The sequence below is a fragment of the Octopus sinensis genome, linkage group LG1, assembly GCF_006345805.1.
Source record: "Octopus sinensis linkage group LG1, ASM634580v1, whole genome shotgun sequence".
NCBI classification, from domain to species: domain Eukaryota; kingdom Metazoa; phylum Mollusca; class Cephalopoda; order Octopoda; family Octopodidae; genus Octopus; species Octopus sinensis.
This window is the reverse complement of record NC_042997.1, coordinates 32,279,934-32,300,703: the sequence shown is the minus strand read 5'-3', so window position 1 is coordinate 32,300,703 and position 20,770 is coordinate 32,279,934. Positions and strand designations below refer to the sequence as shown.

Below are 20,770 nucleotides of genomic sequence, written 5' to 3'. Positions count from 1 at the left end.
AGGCATTCAACTCAACCACAGCTGGCCTAGAGGCTATACAATAACAGACACACACACACACACTTAGAAATGCATCTGCATGTACATGTAAACATAAGCATGCATACATACATACAAATCGTATGCAAATGAACACAAATATGTATGCATATGTGCATGCGCAAACATACAACTGACTGCTAAAAGTTGCTTTTTTTTTTTTTTTACTTTATTCTCCCTTCTCTTGGTTACCTACTTCCCGAGATAACGGAATAGAAGAGCGATGGTGGTAGTAAGAAACATGAACAAAACTAAGCAATTACATTAAAATAATATATAAGGAAACAGCTTCTAGTCTTAGCAGAACTTTTATATCTGATTAACCTGCTTCTCCGTCCCTCTATCCACACTTTTTATTAAAAAAACAACAGCAATTCTATATGATTTTCTTTCAGTAAATGTTTTTTTTCCTTCGGTAAATTTTTGAATGGCTAACTTAGAGAAAGAAGGGCAGTATACAGAACCATTTTGTGGCTGAGCTACCACTGCGGCTGTTCAGGCAAAGGGAAGAAGAAATCACAGTTCATGAGTTGTAATAGTTAAGTTAGAAGCAGTACATTACAATATTGAGTTATCCCCAGACTGAAGACCTGGTCTGAGTTCTTTAAACCTTTAATGTTTAAACCAGCTGTATCTGGCCTGAATATTCTACTCATTTCATGCTCAAACTGGCCAGAACCAGCATCTCACACCTACCCTGCAATGTCATTCTAAAAATAAACAATTACATTTTTCAAATCTTGAAGTTACAAGATAATACCAGATTAATATTTTAAAATGTAAATGAATAACGATTACTTTTGACATATTAATTTGAACACTAAAGGGTTAATTACAAGAGACTCTGTTAAAGACAGCCACAAACCAGGTGGTGATGGTTGTGTTAAACCCAGTGTCCCATTAAGTTTCTCACCAAAAAGCAGATGCCGTCCATTTGTTGGGTTTTTGCAAAGTTTCTGTATATCTAATACATTTCACAATATTTTGGTTGACCTGTGCTGGTTGCAGAAGATTCTTGCCCAAGGTGTCTCAAAACCAGGAGCCACAGAATTTCTTAAACACACAACCAAGCCTGAACTCATGAAATTTGGTTAGAATCATTCCTCTTGCTGTTTATTAAATATATTTTTAAAATAAACTTTAGACAGTCATGCTTGACTAAGGCATAAAGATAGTTGATGGAATGTATAGGAGCAACTCACACACCTATTACTGAAGATATAGATACAAAAGGGATTGAAATTGCTGCTTGCAATTGCTGATTCAAAATTTGGGGTTGAAAATATGCAGCTAAAAAATACTTAGCTATGGATAAACATGATTCACCGCTAGTGACAGGAAGCAAATTACCAACTTGTTTATGAAATAACTAAGGCATATTTTAAAAAAACGTTTTTTTTTCTCTTTTTTTTTGTGGGGTGGGGCAATCTGACTGCTTGCATTGAGTAGTTTGAGTAACTTCATAAAAGCTCCTTTCTAAGTTCATTCTTTAAACAAGAATGAGAACAAAAAATATTTTACGTTACAAAAAATATGATGGTAATTTGATGACAAAGGAGAAACAAAAAGGAGCATCAAGACACTATACCGAGGTCACGTTTCGTATAATGGTGCAGGAGATAAGAGTAAAATATAAAGAAGGAAAGGGTTGGAAGATAATCAAATATATTTACTGAATTGTAAAAGAAAAGAAAATCATGATAGATCATATTGCGTAATGTTAAAGCTAGAATATGCATACTTACATTTCTAAGCTGGTCAAGGTTTTTCATAACATCATGTGATAAGGAACCTGAAAAAAGAAGAAAATTACATGATAAATATATCACAGTCACCATATAAATGTTTAAAATATTCTATATTCTTTTTTTAGAATATTTTTATAACAATTTTAATTCTATTCCCAACAAAAAAATACTTCATAAACAATGAAAAGAACTTCCAAACTTTAACCATTTCACGAGTTCACCTCATCATCACAGTTCTCTGGTAGAATGATATCAGATATCCTTTATAATTATGAAGATCACAAGACACGTTCACGTATACATAAATGCATGTGTGCTGTTGTATGTTTGTGTGGATGATGTATGCCAAAGCAAAACATTTAAATTAACATGAAATTTAAGAAAAGAGTAAGTGAAATACAAAGTTAGATAACTTTCAAACTGTAATGGCAGTAATTATATTGTCCAGTTTTTCTGTCTTGCATGGATAGGAGACCAATGCACAATAGCTTCAACCCACAAGTTTCTATTTTTGCACTACTTTATATACAAGGCATAGCTTTCTAAAATCTCATCTGACATTTCTCAGTTCTAAGTCTTCTTCCTTGGTAATATTCTTATAACCTGTATATCATCCACTGCCAACCTCTATGCACTGTTTTTTTTTTTTTTCATTCAACATTTGTTGACTATTTACATGGTAAAAATGTATTTATTTTTATTCAATGGCCAACGATTCTGAAGCCAAACTAGTTTGTAACTTACTGCACTTTATCTTGTCTACCAAGATTCTGCCAGAATACAGGACTCAAATCTCATACTTCAATAAGCTTATTATTAAAACCGATAAAAATGATTTGGGATTAATCTTATCTTTTCTGGGCTGCTTTTTTTTTTTCTTCTTTCAAATTAGATACCATGAACCTGTATGTATGTGTTGGGCTGGACTGAGCTCAAACATTTATTCCATGCAAGATACAATTTTTACAGGTTATGGTTGCTTAATCTCAAGTTAGCTCTGATCTAGCAGACCTATGATCAATGATATTTCAACCATGACCATCCTGATTTTTTTTTTTTTCGTATATCTCAAATCATATTGTCCAATATGTTCTTTTTTCTATAGGAGTAAGATGCAATTTAATTAGAGATTTGGCTGCTACTTTTAACAAGGCAAGTGACTGTGTTGGTTCTTTTGTTGACTGATCTTATAACGGCAGAATGGATTCTTATCTGTTATGCAGTAATATGGGAGCAAATGTATTGTATTTAAGCATACAATAAAGGTTAAGAGTTCAGTTCCAGTATAAATATCATCATCATCATCATTTAGTGTCCGCTTTCCATGCTAGCATGGGTTGGACGGTTCAACTGGGGTCTGTGAGGCCAGAAGGCTGCATCAGGCCCAGTCTGATCTGGCAGTGTTTCTACGGCTGGATGCCCTTACTAACGCCAACCACTCCGTGAGTGTAGTGGGTGCTTTTTACGTGCCACCCGCACAGGTGCCAGACGGAGCTGGGAAACGACCACGAACGGATGGTGCTTTTACATGCCACTGGCATGGGGGCCAGGCGAGACTGGCAACGGCCACGAACGGATGGTGCTACGTGCCACCGGCACGGGGGCCAGGCGTGGCTGGCAACGGACACAAACAGATAAAAAAAGGTTAACAATATAAAAATTCTTTCTGAAGTACCAATTAATAGTAACTCATTTATATCATTTATATGTAGCTTCATTGATATGACAATGATTGCATGCACTAATTTACTTGCTATCTATTTTATTAATAAATAGATAAACCAACAAGGGAGCATCAACAGAGACAGTTAATCTACTAAAAATAGCAGACAAATCTCCCTACAATCATACCTACTATCTTTAATTAGGAAGGGCAGGCTGCATAGTGTGACCTCACACACAAAGAACCAGAAAAGATTAGCAGTCATAAGCTGCTATGCCATTTAATTGTTGGTTGGTTAGATCAGAACTGATTTAGGGTTAAACAAAAACAGCAGCCGAGAAATAGTTATCCAATCTAATTTCATGCTACAATTTCATTTATCATTAAAAACACACTTAGGTCAATTAAAAATAACCACTACTTTATATTTAAGCTACTACAAGATAAATATAAACAAATATAGTAGTTCCAAGTATGCTATTAGTGCATATTTTACAGATCATGGCATAATGGCTGGCTGAACTGAAAATAAGAATTTCATTGAAAGACAATGAGTTTTTGAAAGTAGTACAATGTAAAATCAATAATGGTTTTCTACTAATGCAACAACACCATTCTTGATGAATATATAATGATTTCTTTTGACAAAACACAAGACCTCAGCTGGAGAGGATTAGATATAGCACACAGCCCATGTTTCCTTTTTCTGTCTTTTACACTACAATGGTCTGTGCTTCTTTGAGTATAAGCGGTATAAGACCGGTCAGCTCTGAGGCCAGTGGCAGAGAGCATTTTCGACTCACTCCTCTCCTCTCCTCATTACCAGGAAATTGTCCACTTCAAGCTTGGCAATAGCAATTTTATGGCCCTAGTCTTCCTTTCCCAGAATGTCAGCTCTTTGGAATTCCTTCTCTGTTTACATTTTCCCCTAGATTTGTTTACATGCAACTGTTCGACAAAATTATCAGAATTGACCTCTACCAGTCTTAAAAGGATTGTGAAACTCTTGGGTACACCCACATTCTCTAAAGTAAAGAGAGAGGAAGGGGGTTGGGAGAGGGAGGGAGAAATAATTAACAACGTAAGTGAACTGAAATGACAACAATTAGCAGTTGACACAATTGTGGACTTTGCAATTAGTTTTACAGTTGATTGGCAAAGTCATCTGAGAGGCAGAGGTTGTCTTAATGGGTGTTTTTTTGTTTTTTTTTAACCAAATCTTTACATTTTGAGTTCAAATCACATCCAGCTCAACTTTGCCTTTCATTCTTCTGAAGTCAGAAGAAAAGCAAACTAAAGTACCAGTTAAGTACTGGGCTTAATTAAATCAGCTAAGTCACCCTCCCAAAAAAGTGTTGACTTTGTGCCTAAATCAGAAACAATTTGGAAAGCAAGTTTCTTGCTACACAGCCATGCCTGAAGATTTTAGCTTTTAAATTTAAAATTTAGCATCTAAACTGTATTTTGGGTATGTCCCTAGTAGTATGCCAACATACTCTGTCTTCCGTATCAGAGTGGTTGGCATTAGGAAGGACATCCAACCACTGAAACCATGCCAAATCAGACTAGGATCTGGTGCAGTCCTTCAGCTTGTCAGCCCTGGTCAAACTGTCCAACCCATACCAGCATGGACAATGGATGCTAAATGATGATGCGTGTTTGTTTGTTTGTGTGTTTGTATGTATGTATGTATGAAGATGATTTATAAGATTTACATACACACAAGCCAGGCTTTAAACAATTTCTATCAACCATTTCTCTCACAAGGCATTGGTCAGCTGGCAGCCATAGTAACAGGCATCAGCTAAGAGTGCCAAGCAGTAGAGAAAAAGATCCTAAACCATGTGGTTCCAAAGTGAATTTTTAACATGGCTATTCTTGCACCAAAAATAACAACAACAACAACAACAAAAATCACTGTATGATTGTACCAATTTTGCCATTTACAAAAAAAAAAAAAATTATGATTAATTGAGTCAACTCTAGCATATTACTAATAACTATTTTAGTACTCCTGTCAGAATGCAATGTAAAAGCGACTAACAGAGAATATAACATTACAGGAAGGCATTAACTCTTTAGCAATCAACCCAGTTGAGGCTTTTTTCTCTTATACAGAATGCTCACTTTAAAGAGATCAGGTTGAAATTATAACTTTCCCATTATAGTTTTTTATGTAATAACCTTTTAAGATATGTTACAAACCTCAACTTAATAAGAAAAATGTTACATTATCAATTTTTTTCAGATTCTTCATTATTTTCGAAATTAATTGAAAAATATATGCAGTGCATTTCATTGAAAGCATCTGACACAAAAGGGTTATCTTTGATGGCATAAAGGCATCGGAGTCAGGCTCCATAAATCACATTTCACCCTCCCTACATGATGTTCAAATAACATGTGAATGGAATGATACTGACCTGACCTAACTTATTTAAAAGTAGTTTTGTCTATCTAATATATTTATTTAGGGAAAGAGGATGTAACAAAAAGAACAGAACAAAACAAAAGAAAAAAACTAAATGTCAAGGCTGATTATCAATGAGGGGACTTTTTTTCTTCTCTGTTTTGATGAAAAAATATAACAGACAAAATGTCTGCATAATATGTACAAAAGTAACAATCATTGTTATAACTGACCAATTAAAGTGTCAGTTTTAGAGAGGTTAGGGGGCTTCCAATTTATGTAGTAATAAATGGCAACAGCACACAGTCATGAAGTGTATCAAAAATATATAAATCAAGAACAAATATTCTAAGGTTAGTCTGGTTCGAGATTATGAACAGAAAGCAGCTTTTATACAAAATATCTATCTGGTCATTTGATATGGTTGATACCTTTCACTTACAATTTTTCCTTCATACTATTGTTTGAAAATAAAATAGTTTTTCTATTTTTATTTAATTTTAAAATGCTTTATTATAGTAATTAAGACATGACCAGATATTGTCAGAAATGTATTACAATGTAAGGACAATTGTTCATTTAATGTTGCTGGTGTTTAGCTTCAAGTCAACTCTGAGCAGATCTATACCCAAATGTGTTCCTGCTATGACTGTCCTTTATGTATACCAGAGACTATCCAATGTTCCATCTCTCATTCTAGATGGTAGGGTGTAAGTTGCATGAGATTTGGCTACTATTTCAAGCATGTTAATTGTGCCCTTGTTAGCTCTTACCCTTTTAATGTTTTTAAAAAGTTCAAATGTTACTGCACCCTTATGTTGAGCCCTAGATCAAATCATATAACTCTACTTGCTCTAGTCATAAAAGAACACATTTCATTTCTACTTTACAGTTGAATAGTTAGCAGCAGGAAAGGCATCCAACTGTGTAAAAATAGTTGCTCTGCCTAAAAGATCTCACAAGGAAAATGATGCAATGTAACAAAACAGAAAAATTGTTAACACACAATTTTATTCTTACAATCTAGTCAGCAATTTATATATAAAAACCTAATAGGTGAGGTAAATCAATGTATTTTGTCTACAGACACGAAAACGTGGGTTTTAGTTAATATAATTTGGAGCTGGGGCCCAGAATCTTATTCAGCTATAGCATAAGAATGAAAAGAAAAAGAAGAAAAACAAAATCAATTGAAACAGTAAACATTTGGTGGAGGTTTCTGGTAGAATGGTTACAATGGTTAAATACATGAAGATATGTTTATTTAAAACAATACAAATATTAGCAATTGAAGTTTAATAGTTGATTATACTAAGGTTGGTTCTAAGTGAGTAAATCTATAATGAAAAGTTTTCCTTACATAACCATACTATCTTTTTTTGTTCAGACCATTTATCTAGGACTACATTATCTTAGGTGATCTTTTTTAAAACAGTAGGATGTGATCTGAGAATGATTTGGTAGCTATTTCTAGAAGATTGAGTGGTCACCTAGATGCTTTCTTGTCAGTTTGATTAAAGCTTAAAGAATGAGAATATGGTTTGTTTGTTTTTTTGGGGGGTGGGGGGGTTACCATTTTCTGACAGTGAAATAAAACGATAGTTTTAAACGAGGCTAGGAAACAGGTATCAAGTTCAACTGATTATTAGGAGAATAAGAACAGCGAGAATCATTTCTTTTGATAGGGCTCAAGACTAAATGACTTTATTACTATTGCTTCTTATCTCACAAGCATAGAAGAGGGGAAAAATCATAATGATGTTGGAGAAGGCACGACTACAGAATATAGGGCAACAATGAAATACTATATTTAACCTTGCACTCCTCAGTATCTGTCAGATTGCAGCATTAGCAGTAGAAAAAGTACCGGTTATTAAAGGAGATTTGCTGTCACCACAAATCTAGTCAACTGACAGTAATAGCAATAGAAATGGTAATGATAGTGTTGTTGTTGTTTAGCTCTGCTAGGTCAGCTCCAGCAGACATTCTAACCATGACAATCCTGCCTTTTCACACATTGTATATCTAGGATTAAATTATTTCATGTGGGAGATTTGTAGCCTGTTCAGTGACTATATATAAGCTCTCTTGTTGATTCACTAATGATGGTGGTAATGAGATTTTTCTTATAGAACCATTGATTGTAATACTGATTTCAAATGTTAGTACAAGGCCCACGGTTTCAGAGAATAGGATAAATCAATTACATTGACTCCGGTGTTCAACTGGTACTTTATTTTATCAGCCCTGAAAGGATAAAAGGCAAAGGTGACTGTGGCAGCATTTGAACTCAGAATGTAAAGTTGCAAGAAATGCCATAAAACACTCTTCCCAGTGCAGTAAAGTTTCTGCCAGCTTTGCCACCTTCATAGTGATTGTAATATTAGTACTCGTTTGGCCAGGACAAGCTCAGATTAAAACAGAGCTTTGACTAAAGGCCTTCCTGCTGTAACAATCCCATCTATTTTTTTTATATATAGTATTCTGGGTACATGACTTTTTTTTCTTAAATGATAAAGTGTAATTTTAAGGAAATTTGGTTGGTATTTCTTGCAAATTGAGTAATCATATACAGTCTTGATCACTGGCCTGAATACGAACAGCAGGCAGCAACAGATGCAGATTTTCAACCAGCTTCTCCATCTGAAATTGGTTCTTATAATGTTTAATATCAAGAACAATTTAATTTCAAAGTTAAAGACATCTATGATTTATTTAAAATATACCAAACAAACTTATACAATTATATCTAGTGAATGTTTTTGTTACTAGTTTACATGGTGATCAGTTTGAGTTAAATTACATTATACCTACTCACAACCTCTTAATATTCTTGAAGCAGTCATACATACATACATACATAACATACATACTGCAACATTTGGAGATAAATATGTTGAATTTTAAAGAGAATGAGGATATCAAGATTATAACAAAAATAGGTTAGATATGGTCCCAGAGAGCCAAACCAAGAATTAAAAAAAATAGTAAACTTTCTCTATGGTAGATAAAAATTGCATAACTTAGAACGGAAAGGGCAGTGCCTTTAACATTTGAAGGGCCCCTGAAAATAGTATGGGAAAGGAAGGAAGAAAATACAACTCAGTAGAGAGCAGTGCATGTATACTAATATCAAATACCTGGTCTCAATGTTTACTATTTACATCAAAATAAATTCAGCAAAATATACTCAGGGTGAAGTGGTGATGTGAAACAAGCAAAGGGTTGTATCTATGACATAAGAACAATTAAAGCTCATGCAACAGGCTTCTGCACAACATGCATTTCTCCAGTTTTACTCAAGAGGTTTGCATCACCCCAAGCATATAATAGAATACTTGCCCAAGGTGCAAAGCAATGGGATCAAACCCAGAACTCTATGATTGATGATTGCAATGCAAACTTCTTAACCACACAACCATTCAATGAAGCCACATCATTCAATAAAGACCATCAAATTATTAAGGTGTTTGCCTAACAGCTGGAGGAGTTTATATTTCAAATCTTGACTCTGGTATTGCACAGTAAGTTTTAACAATCCAGTCCAATCTCATCTAAATATGTACCATGAGCAGTGGAACTTATTGGAATAAGCAATATAAGAAGGAAGTGTATACTTGACAAATGTCTTATCATACAGTGCTGAGCTAAAATCATTTGCTGAGCCTGGAGAAGACAACAGGGCACCCCTTTCAAGGCACCATTCTCTGAATTACTACATAATGGTACATATACATGTATAAACATTTTAATAGCTTTTGCAAACATAAACCTGCTAAATACACACCTGTGAAAGGAATGAGTTAAGTGTATTATCATCCTCATCTTTTCACACCTGCTATTCCATGCTGATATGGGTTGCACAAGATTCACAGTGTCTCACCACCTGTCACAGACCTTTACCATCAACTGAGATGGCATATATTTTATCATTTTACCAGCAGAAGAGCAGGACTAAAGAGTTGAACACCGGTTTTTATTTAGAGTTACTGTTCTCTAAGATGGCTTACCTTTATTATGGCTTGCAGAATCTTACCTTTCATCCTTTTGGGGTCAATAAATAAAGTACCAGTTTCGCACTGGGGTCAATGTAATCGACTTAATCCCTTTGTCTGTCCCCTCTATGTTTAGCCTCTTGTGGGCAGTAAAGAAATATATATTTGTATTTTTTTTACACTATTTAGGCATGTAGCCTTTGGAGCCCATATCTTTTCTGTTCCTTATTGTTTTATGTATTTGAAAATCAGACATTCATTTGGATATTTTACACACAAACATTAAATTATATTATATATATAAGATGGAGAAGGGAAGGGTTAAGAATTCAGTTACAAACATCCTTTTCAGATATAACTTTCAGCCTTCCTTGGAAAATACTTCATCCTGACTGATATACAAACAGTCAGTAAATTTATTCAGAACAGCAAAATTAGTCATATGTTTTATGTATGTATGTACATACACACTCATTTGAATTTAAAACAGAATTACTCATATATAAGTAAGTTTGCAAGCATAAATACACACAGAGATGCATACACACATACAACGCAACACACGCACACATATGCTAAGAGCTGATTTAAATATCAAAGTAAGCTTTCACGGTGATTATTTAAACTATTTTCCTCTGCATCATGACATTACAAGATCTCTGTTCAGTGTCTCCCAACCCAACCACCACTGCCACAACCATCATAAAGAGAAAAATTACCACTCAATTTCATTTATTGATAAAAATTGTTATTTTTTCTTAAATGCTATTTTTGCTGATATTAAAGCATTTTTTGCCAAGCAGACAGAAAATTAGAGAACCAAGAGGGGAGAGTTGAGAGAGAGAGAGAGAGAAGAAAGAAACAGTAAAATGACTGGTGGTAAAGCTCCCTCACTCTCTCTCTCTCTCTCCACCCTCACACACATATGTACACATACCCACTACATACACATTTATGGCTTATGACAAAAGACTGCTACAAGACAAACATTCAATTAAGTATATTATATTGTAATTAAAAGATATAAATTTAAAAAAGAAATTGTACAAAATAATAATAATAAGAAGATATATATATATGTATGTATGTGTATGTGTGTGCGTGTGTGTGTATGTTTTGTTTTATGTATATGTGTATTTCTGAAGGTTTATGTTCAGAAAGGCATCTGAATATTCATTAACAATTGTTGGAGAAGCTTGTGTGTATGTGCATGCATGTGTGTGTGTGTGTGTGTGTGTTGTGTACATATGCACACAGGTACATAGTGTATTAGGGATGGGAATATCTTTTTCTGTGTGCAAATGCACTTTCAAGTATGAACTGCACACTCAAACTTAAATAAGCTTGTTTATGGATGTGTAGAAAATACCTTTTTTCCCTGCTTTTTTTAAACGCAGTTTTCAGTTCATTAATATAATATCTAAACATATTTCCAACCTTTGATTAAGCATGGAAAATGATATTCCAAGCAAGTTTATTTATCATAATATGTTAACGGGAGATGTCACCATAACCTATTCAGCTAAAACAATACCAAGAGGGAAGAGGGGAGGGAAAATTTAATCTATGGTATTAATTTCATTTTTAGCTTAAGCTCTAGTAAACAAAGTTCTTAATTAGAAATAGATGAAGTATATATATATATATATATATATATATATATATATATATATATATATATATTATTTAGGCATTAAAGTGCTTTATCTATTATCAGAGTGGTGATTGTTACATTTATACCATTTTATTTCAAGGGGAAGGGAGGGAAACATTATCAGTTTGAAGAGAAATGAGCAAACATACACCATGACCATTTAATGACCATGCTTGCACAGGTCAGACAGAATTTGCTGGTGGAGATTTTTTACAGCTGGATACCCTTCCTGTCACTAATCCTCATCTGTTTTGAAGCTAGGTAATATCTTCCTGTGACCAGACATGTTTTTCACTGAAGACTGAAAACAAATAACTTCATTTATATGATGATAATGCTCCCTTACAACCATCACATGATGTCTATACTCGCAATGCTTTGATTGGGCCTGGGTACAGCAGAAGACACTAGTCCAAGATGCCATGCAGTGGGACTGAACCAAAGGTCAGGGAGCAAGCTTCTTACCTACACAGTCACACCTGCACCTATACAACAAAGATTCAAAACTGCCAAAGGGGTAAATCTCCATCAAAACACATGCTATCATTAGGAAAATAAAATAAAATAAAATGAAGGAGTGGCTGTGTGGTAAGTAGCTTGCTAACCAACCACAGGGTTCCGGGTTCAGTCCCACTGCATGGCATCTTGGGCAAGTGTCTTCTGCTATAGCCCCGGGCCGACCAATGCCTTGTGAGTGGATTTGGTAGACGGAAACTGAAAGAAGCCTGTCGTATATATATATATATATGTGTGTGTGTATGTATGTGTGTGTTTGTGTTCGTCCCCCTAGCATTGCTTGACAACCGATGCTGGTGTGTTTACGTCCCCGTCACTTAGCGGTTCGGCAAAAAGAGACCGATAGAATAAGTACTGGGCTTACAAAAAGAATGAGTCCCGGGGTCGATTTGCTCGACTAAAGGCGGTGCTCCAGCATGGCCGCAGTCAAATGACTGAAACAAGTAAAAGAGTAAAAGAGAGTAAAGAGATATATAAGCTAAATGTATCATAAATAACTATAGTCTAAGAAAAAGTTGGATGGTCATGACTGGAATATTTTCAATCATAGATCTTCCTGAAATGTACCGTTTGTAACTAAACCTCAGCAATAACTGGAACACAGTCACATCTTTTCTTAGCAGCTTATCTTTTCCTTATCTACAAAATAGATGAAATGCAACAGCTGGAACCAGTGTAGTTTTCTTTAATTCTATGTTTATTTTTGCTTTAAGCTTCAGACACTGAATTACTGACCTCAGTGTCCTAACTTCAAACACTACTACTACTACTAAGTACATCAGAGAAATATCTAATTACTTTAAGAAAAATAAAAGGTAGGTGTGTGTGGAAGGGGACTAGTGATTGAGTGGTGTCATATGACCTTGGTGAAATTAATTAAGAATTTATTTAACCTTTTTCAACAAGTAGACATTCACAATGCTTTGGTGAACTGAAGAGGAATCAGATTTGAGGAAATTCTATACACACATTCACTCACAGATGAACTAGGGTCAAGTTGACAGTTACCCTGTTAAAGGTGAAGTCAAGTAGTGTTAAAGTGTCTAGTCCTCCTGATTTGAAAAACAGTATTGTGTAAAAGGGATATGGTTGCTATTTCTTGCAAGTTAATTGACCACATAGAGGCTTGATCATTGGCTCACTTTGAGCTGATTTGCTTTGGCTTGTATTCTTTTACTTGTTTCAGTCATTAGACTATGGCCATATTTTAGTCTAATGAATCAATCCCAGAACTTTTTTATTTTTTAAGCCTGGTACTAATTCTATTGGTCTCTTTTGCTAAACTGTTAAGTTATGGGGTCATAAACACACCAACACCAGTTGTCAAGTGGTGGTGAGACACATATACACACACATACGATAGGCATCTTTCAGTTTCTTATTTCTTTACTACCCACAAGGTGCTAAACACAGAGAGGACAAACAAGGACAGACAAACAGATTAAGTCGATTATATCGACCCCGAAAGGATGAAGGGCAAAGTCGACCTCGGTGGAATGTGAACTCAGAACGTAACGGCAGACGAAATGTGGCTATGCATTTCGCCCAGCGTGCTAACGTTTCTGCCAGCTCACCGCCTGGCACAGGCTTCTTTCAGTTTCTGTTACCAAATCCACTCATACGATTTTGGTCAGCCAGAGGCTGCAGTAGAAAATACTTGCCCAAAATGCCACACAATGGGACTGAACCGGGAACCATGTGTCGGGGAAGCAAGATTCTTATTACACAGCTATTCCTGTATGGCAAGATAATTCACACACTATCTTAATCTTCACTCTTCCATACTTGCCTTGCATAGGTGAGGCAAAATTTCTATGGCTGGATGCCCTTCCTATTGTCAACCCTCGCCTGTTTCCAAGCAAGGTAATATTTCCTCCATACCTAAATATAATTTACATGGAAAATCGGAAACAAATGACACTGTTTCTATGAAGGTGATGCTCATTTACAACAATGATATCAAGACAAGGACACACATACACACGATAGGTTTCTTATATATTCCATCTACCAAATCCACTCACATTGCTTAGGTCAGCTCAGAGGTGTAACAGAAGACATTTGCTCGAGGTGCTGTGAATGGGACTGAACATGGCACCACATGATTGGAAAGTGAGTTTCTTAACCGCAACCCATGCCTGTGCCCCTGTGTGTGTGGTAATATATGAACTGAATACAGAGCAGGTTCTATTTGATTCCAACTTTCACAAATATTAGAGAAAAAAGTACAAATGAAATTATGTTCTGCTGCATTTTGTACAAAACATTTTATCTTACTGTTAACTGTTTCAGCATGGATTTTATATACATTTTTGTCATGTGCATTTGTCAATAAAAATATGAGAGACTCTGCATTGCAAAAATAAAAAAAATAAATGCTTTCAGTTGAATTTAATGCAAGTACTTTTGAGTTTGTTTAATGGTTTCCCTTATGCTACAGGCAAGTTTTTGCAGAAGAGTTACAACAGAAATGACTACTGCAGTCAAACCTCCATCAGTTTCAATGATGTGTATTCAGTTGTCTGACCAATGGAATTTCTAATCATCAAATCAATGTGTAAGTGGTTGTGGTTATTCCACATATACATCTACCCTTAATGCAATTCTTAAGTCAAATTCAGCATGATACCAATTGAGAAAGCAGGACCTTTAAACTACAGGGAGCAACCAGTGAGGAAGAGAAACAAAAAAGGAAAAATCAAAGGGAATATTGGTACTTTATTTGTTTACCTCAAAATGATGAAAATTAATGATGACTTCAAGATTTGAGCTGGGAACACAAATGAATACAGCAAGCAAATTCTACACAACCAAATGAATACAGCAAGCAATTCTACACAACAATTCAATGATTTTGTCAATGCACAGACTATGAAGAGAGTGAAAAAGGTAAAGTTTCCCTCTTGATCCATACTGACTCATGAGGGTTAGTTTCCTGGTTTCCATAGCGTGTATATATTCCCCACCTGGAGGGGATGCCCATTCATCACAGAATCACTCATTTTTGCCAGCTGAGTGGACTGGAGCAATGTGAAATGAAGTGTTTTGCTCAGGAACATAACACATTACCTGTGGTCCAGGAATCGAAATCACAATCTTACGATCATGAGTCCAACACCCTAACCACTAAGCCATGTGCCTCCACAAGAGAGTGAACTATATATGAAAGTGAACCCCCTTTTATTATTATATCATATGTTGAAACTAATAAGGTTATTGAGGAACTGCTGGAAATTCCAAGACAAGTAATACTGTTAGAAATAAATAAAAAGATTTTCTAGGAAAGTTGCTTGCAACAAACTAGTATAATTACCAACAGAAGATTTGTCTCTCAGGCTCCAATTTATTGAAAACAAAATTAATAGTCAGATCTACTGATTCTGGGGAGTGATAAAATGATTAACAGTTTTTTTTTCCCTTCTTTGTTAGTTTATTTTTGAAATTCCTATAGGTTACTTGTGTTAACATTGTGTCTTTACCTGCAAGTGATAACTCTAACTATTCCCCACCACCACTGCCACTCAACCTGTCTCTTCTTTGGGTTCTAACTTAACATTAATAATACTACTTTCCCCCTCAGACAGCATATTACATGATCTAATTATGTGTGTGTAAACATAATTAGTCTTGCTGTGTTGATAATGTTCTAGGGTAAAACCTATGTTAAAGCAAGCGTGTGGTGAGGAAGTAGACTAGTAAGACTCCCTAGAATGCCTTCAAATCTACTTGTCAAGTACTCCCAGTACTGAGAAGAATAAAATACCATAAAAAATATATATATAATTAAAAAATAATAAACAAAAAAGTTAAACAAGCATTCTGTAACATACAGAAAGTAGTAATTATGATCGTTGTTTAGCCCCAATCAGTCCTGAATGACCAGGTCTAGTATCAAAGATGTTCCAGTCATCACCGTATCATCGTATTGTATATCTAAGACTACATTGTCTAGTAAGACTTTCCAATTTTGATCTGGATGAGATTTGGCTGGTATTTCTAACAGATGAAGTGACTGTGGTGAGATTCTCTAATTGGTCAGGAAAGTTATGATCATTTAGCTAAATCGAATTTATTGCTGTTTCAATTAATGCTCATTTGGGTTACACAGACAGTTGTCAGTTTGATGTCACTGTGCAGAACTTTTGCGCAACTGTATTCTATTATATGATTTGGGTTGATCAATACCTTGAGAGTGGAACTCAGCAGAACAAAACTATGCATAAGCACAGTGTACATGTGTGTTTACATCGATCTAAAAATTGGTGTCACCTAATTTAGCAGTCAGACAAACAAGATTCAAATAAAACAAATAGCAAATCATAAGTACTGGGGAATCGATATAACTGAATAAAAAAAACCTTACAAGTCATGCTCTAGCATGACCACAGTCCAGCAACTGAAACCATTAAAAGAAAAAACAGCAAAATGTTTACAGGGCTTCAAGACTTTTGGTCTGATTCTGTGAGTATGTTGTTATTGAAATAGGATTGCGGAGAGTCTAATGAGATTCAAAATCATGATAGGCTGCTTCCTGATTTCATGCTTTCATTAATTTAGGTTTGAGCCTGAAAGCAATCTTTACAGCGAAGATTGAAGTATGTTTACACACTCTTGAATTCAAATGGCTATTATAAACTGACAGCAACTGTGAGAATGCATGGGCCAAAGTGTAACATCTGTTATCTGATAATGACAGCTTACTGATGACTTTCTTTTCAAATAAAACTAAACATATGTTTAATCTCAACAGGTAATTTATTGAGATCAGAAGAGGGATGTAAAGAGAAAGAAGAAGGAGATATAAGGGGAAGATGTGAAAGTGGGAACAGAAGAAAAAGAGATGCAGATTATCATTTAGAATAAACAGTTTCTATGCAACTAGTCTTGTGAGGTTTAGTGTTTGAATGACAAATATACAGGTTGTGAGCAGGGAGGTATCTAGTGAAAAATAACTGAAAAGTGATATTATGAATTTGGGAGGTGAGATAGTTGTGGTAGTGGTGGTTGTGATTGTGCGACAGGGCTGGTGGTAGTCATTTGATATAGCTGTGGTTGTGATTTTGGAAAGAAAGAGATGGGTGAAATGATTTGGATTAGCTAATCAAAGGCAAAAATTGGGCAAGTTTAAAAAGAGAGATCATTGAGAGAGAGAGAGAGAGGCAGAGAATAAATAGTTATTTTCCGTTCAATTTTTTTCCCCAAAAAATTATTTAAAAAAAAAAAATTCCTATTATATATTAAATAACAATTTTTAACATCGGCACAGCCATAAATATGATGATGGAGGAGGACACAGTTGATTAAATCATCTTAACTGGTAATTATTTCATTGCCTCAGGAAGCAAGTAAAACAAAATTGACATGAGTATGATTTTAACTCAGAACATGAAAAGAACATAACTATTTTTTGTTTCCTTTATAATTCTGCATATTATATAGACCAAAACTATTTGTAACTCTTTTACTGTATGTCAAAATCTTTGTCAACTGATCAAGCAATAATGAAGTCTCTTTCTCTTCATTCAATATCCGTCTTTCATGCTGGTATGGGTATACTATACTGATGAGGTCTAATACACCGAAACATGCCCATACTTAACCCTTGCCTGCAAACAAAGAGCAGACTATCCCCATCCACAAACATATAAATTAACTTTCAGAAATTAGTTTTTTAACTTCTTGAAATTATACCCTTTCTTCATTGAGAATTGCTTACAAGTGCTGCTAACTTTGTTTCTTTTTTTTATATATATGTCTGTGTTTGTCCCCCTAGCATTACTTGACAACCTATGCTGGTGTGTTTATGTCCCCGTTACTTAGCGGTTCGGCAAAAGAGACCGATAGAATAAGTACTGTGCTTACTAAAGAATAAGTCCCGGGGTCGAGTTGCTCGATTAAATGCGGTGCTCCAGCATGGCCACAGTCAAATGACTGAAACAGGTAAAAGACTAAAAGAGTATATATTTTGACCAATTAAGAATTTTTTTGCAAACAACATCCAGCACATTATCCTTTACTCCATTTGTTTATTTAATATTCATTGTTCCATGGGTTAGACAGGTATTCATTTCAGGAAGGCAGGCAGAATTTTAGGGTTGAATATTCGTGCTGTGTCACTTTTTATTCGTGCTGTGTTATCTGTTACTTTTTTCTTTTTTTAAAAGAAAGTGATCTTTCTTTTTTTTGTTCATCAAAAGCATTGAATGAACAGGTGATAAGGTCAACACTGAATGTCAACATTAATAGCATTTTGTTCAAGCAGTAACAAATGCGGAATATCAGCATTCACATACATCAGAATTCATGCACATTCACACATGCAAATGTGTGCGTCTACGCATACACACACACACACACACACACACACACACACACATAAAGATACCTGTAACTTTCCTCTACAAATTCACTCATGAAATTGGTTGGTTTAGAGCTACAGGAAAAGAAACCCAAGGTACCACTTAGTGGGACTGAACCTGAAACCATGTGGTTGGAAAGCTAATTTGTTAAGTGCCATGCCTGCACTTTATTTATCCAAATTCAGTCATTGGCTCATTTAAGTTATTTCCTTAGCTAATCATATTTATTTTTTTCTTTAATTTTAAAGTTATTTCTTCTAGTATGACTTATTCTACCATTCTACTGTATTTAAAAAAAATATTTTTAAAGAGTACCTTATGTTTCAGCTGTTTAAACGGTTCTGGAGTGAATATTAGTCTTAGTACAATCAATTACCATACAAAGTGCAGCTGTGTGATGTGTAACATTTTTGTTTGCCTAGTGGTCAGTAGAAATTATTGATTTCTAATATAGGTACAAGACCACAAATTTGGTAGGGAAGAGGATATTGTTGAATACATTAATTCTAATATTTGGCTGCAATGGTATTTTTATTTTATCCGCCCCACAACTGTAATATAACCACTGCCATCAGATACTCATATTCTCTCTCTCATTCTCTGTCTCTCTTTCCTTCTTTATACTTTTTTTCTCAAGCCCTAAGATGCATGAGGCTGGTTACTCTGTTTCCATGGCATAAAAGTGACTAAGATCATAATGTTCCCCCGAATAGGATGCTTGTCCATTGCAGGGTTTAAGGCCAGCAATTATTTAGGGAAAAGGGTAAAGTCAGTTACATCAATTCCAGTATTTTTTTATTTTATTATCCTGAAAGGGATGAAATGTAAAATTGATCTTGGCAGGATCTGAACTCAGAAATAAAGAGCTGGAAGAAAAGCTGCTCAGCATTTTGTCTAACATGCTAATGATTCTGTCAGCTCACTACCCACTTATCTGTATTATTACAAGACCAAAATTTCCAAAGAAAGAGAACAGTCAACTGTATCAACCTCAGAACTAGGCTGCTATTTATTTTATCAACCATGGAAGGATAAAAGTTATAAATCGACCATAGCAGAAGATACAGAGATGTAACTAAATACTGAATGGTATTTTGTCCACCACTGTTACCAATTCTGGTAATTCCCTTCTTTCAGCTTAAAAAAAAAATTGTTAAAAAAGATACTAAATTGTGATTACATGGAAAGAATATTTGTAAATATATTGTTTATGATATCAAGTAATCTTGGAGCTGAGTTACTAAAATGCGAGAAAAAAAGCATCCAAATCATGAACATTTTTGGTGACTATATTTATCATAAAATACACAGGTTATCTTTCAGTTAATTAGCAGGGTAAAAATTTGGAGGATTTCCTAAATTAACTAACTTTTCATTAATTTGTTGTTGCTTAGCCTCCAGTCAGCCTAAGTTGAACTATGACTGACAGTATATTAAGTTGAGAATCACATCTTTTCTCAGGCAGTGTATCCTAGAACCCCATTATCTAGTGAGTCCTATTTTTAGGAATGGTAGAATGTAATTTAATACATATATGGTTGCTATTTCTGTTAGGTCAAACAACTATGTAGAGGCTTCCTTCTAGGATAACCACTAATTGCAACATTAAAACTGGTGTTTGAGAACATATAACAAAAATTTTATGAATGTTACATAAAATATTTAACACTTTATAACTGGATGTTTTATATCAAAGTACCAGAGGGTGGTTCCTTGGAAAATTGACAAGATAATTATTATTTACAAATTTTCTTTCACCTATTAATCATACCTATCAAGTATCACAAGTAATAATTCTTTACTAACATTCCTATTTTAATACTTGTTTTGTTGACCAAGTTTGAAATTAACCTACTAAAACTGAAGCTTACTTCAGTGTGGGTTTTGCTATTACTAGAGAAAAAAATACAAATAGAAAATAAATGACAAGAAACAAATATAGACTTTGTGGTTGCAAATATGTTATTTTAAAAAATTAGAATATGTTAATTATTTTGAAGAGTTATTAACTTCTTGACCATACTTCTGATAAAACAAACTGCATTACAATCCAATTCAATTTTGAAATAATCAAAGGTTTAATAAGATTTTGAACTGGCAGATAGAATGTTAAAGTGCCAGATACAGTTCCTGGTGGTATTCAAGTCCTCAGCAATTTGGGTCCAAATCCTGCTACGGTCAATTTGGCCTTTCATCCTAACAGGTGTCAAAGTAATAAAGTAGTGTGGTCAGCTGTTTTTATTCCCTCCTCACTACCCACCCCTCTCTAAATCAACTATGATGTGTTGTGTGAAACAGTTATGGAGAAACACTCACAACCTCTCTTTCTCCAGAAATATAGAGGGGTTGAGCAGGAAGCTACTGCAATCGTCCAAGGAATGGAAAT

General features: G+C 34.8%; 1 protein-coding gene across 1 annotated transcript in view; it reads right to left on the bottom strand.

The window, feature by feature from the left end:
• LOC115210466 overlaps window positions 1-20,770 on the bottom strand; it is a 338,193-nt gene that overhangs the window by 183,804 nt on the left and 133,619 nt on the right. Inside the window, exon 3 of the mRNA XM_029779073.2 lies at window positions 1,785-1,831. Within this exon, the coding sequence (XP_029634933.1) occupies window positions 1,785-1,831 (47 nt within the window). The remainder of the gene's footprint in view (window positions 1-1,784; window positions 1,832-20,770) is intronic.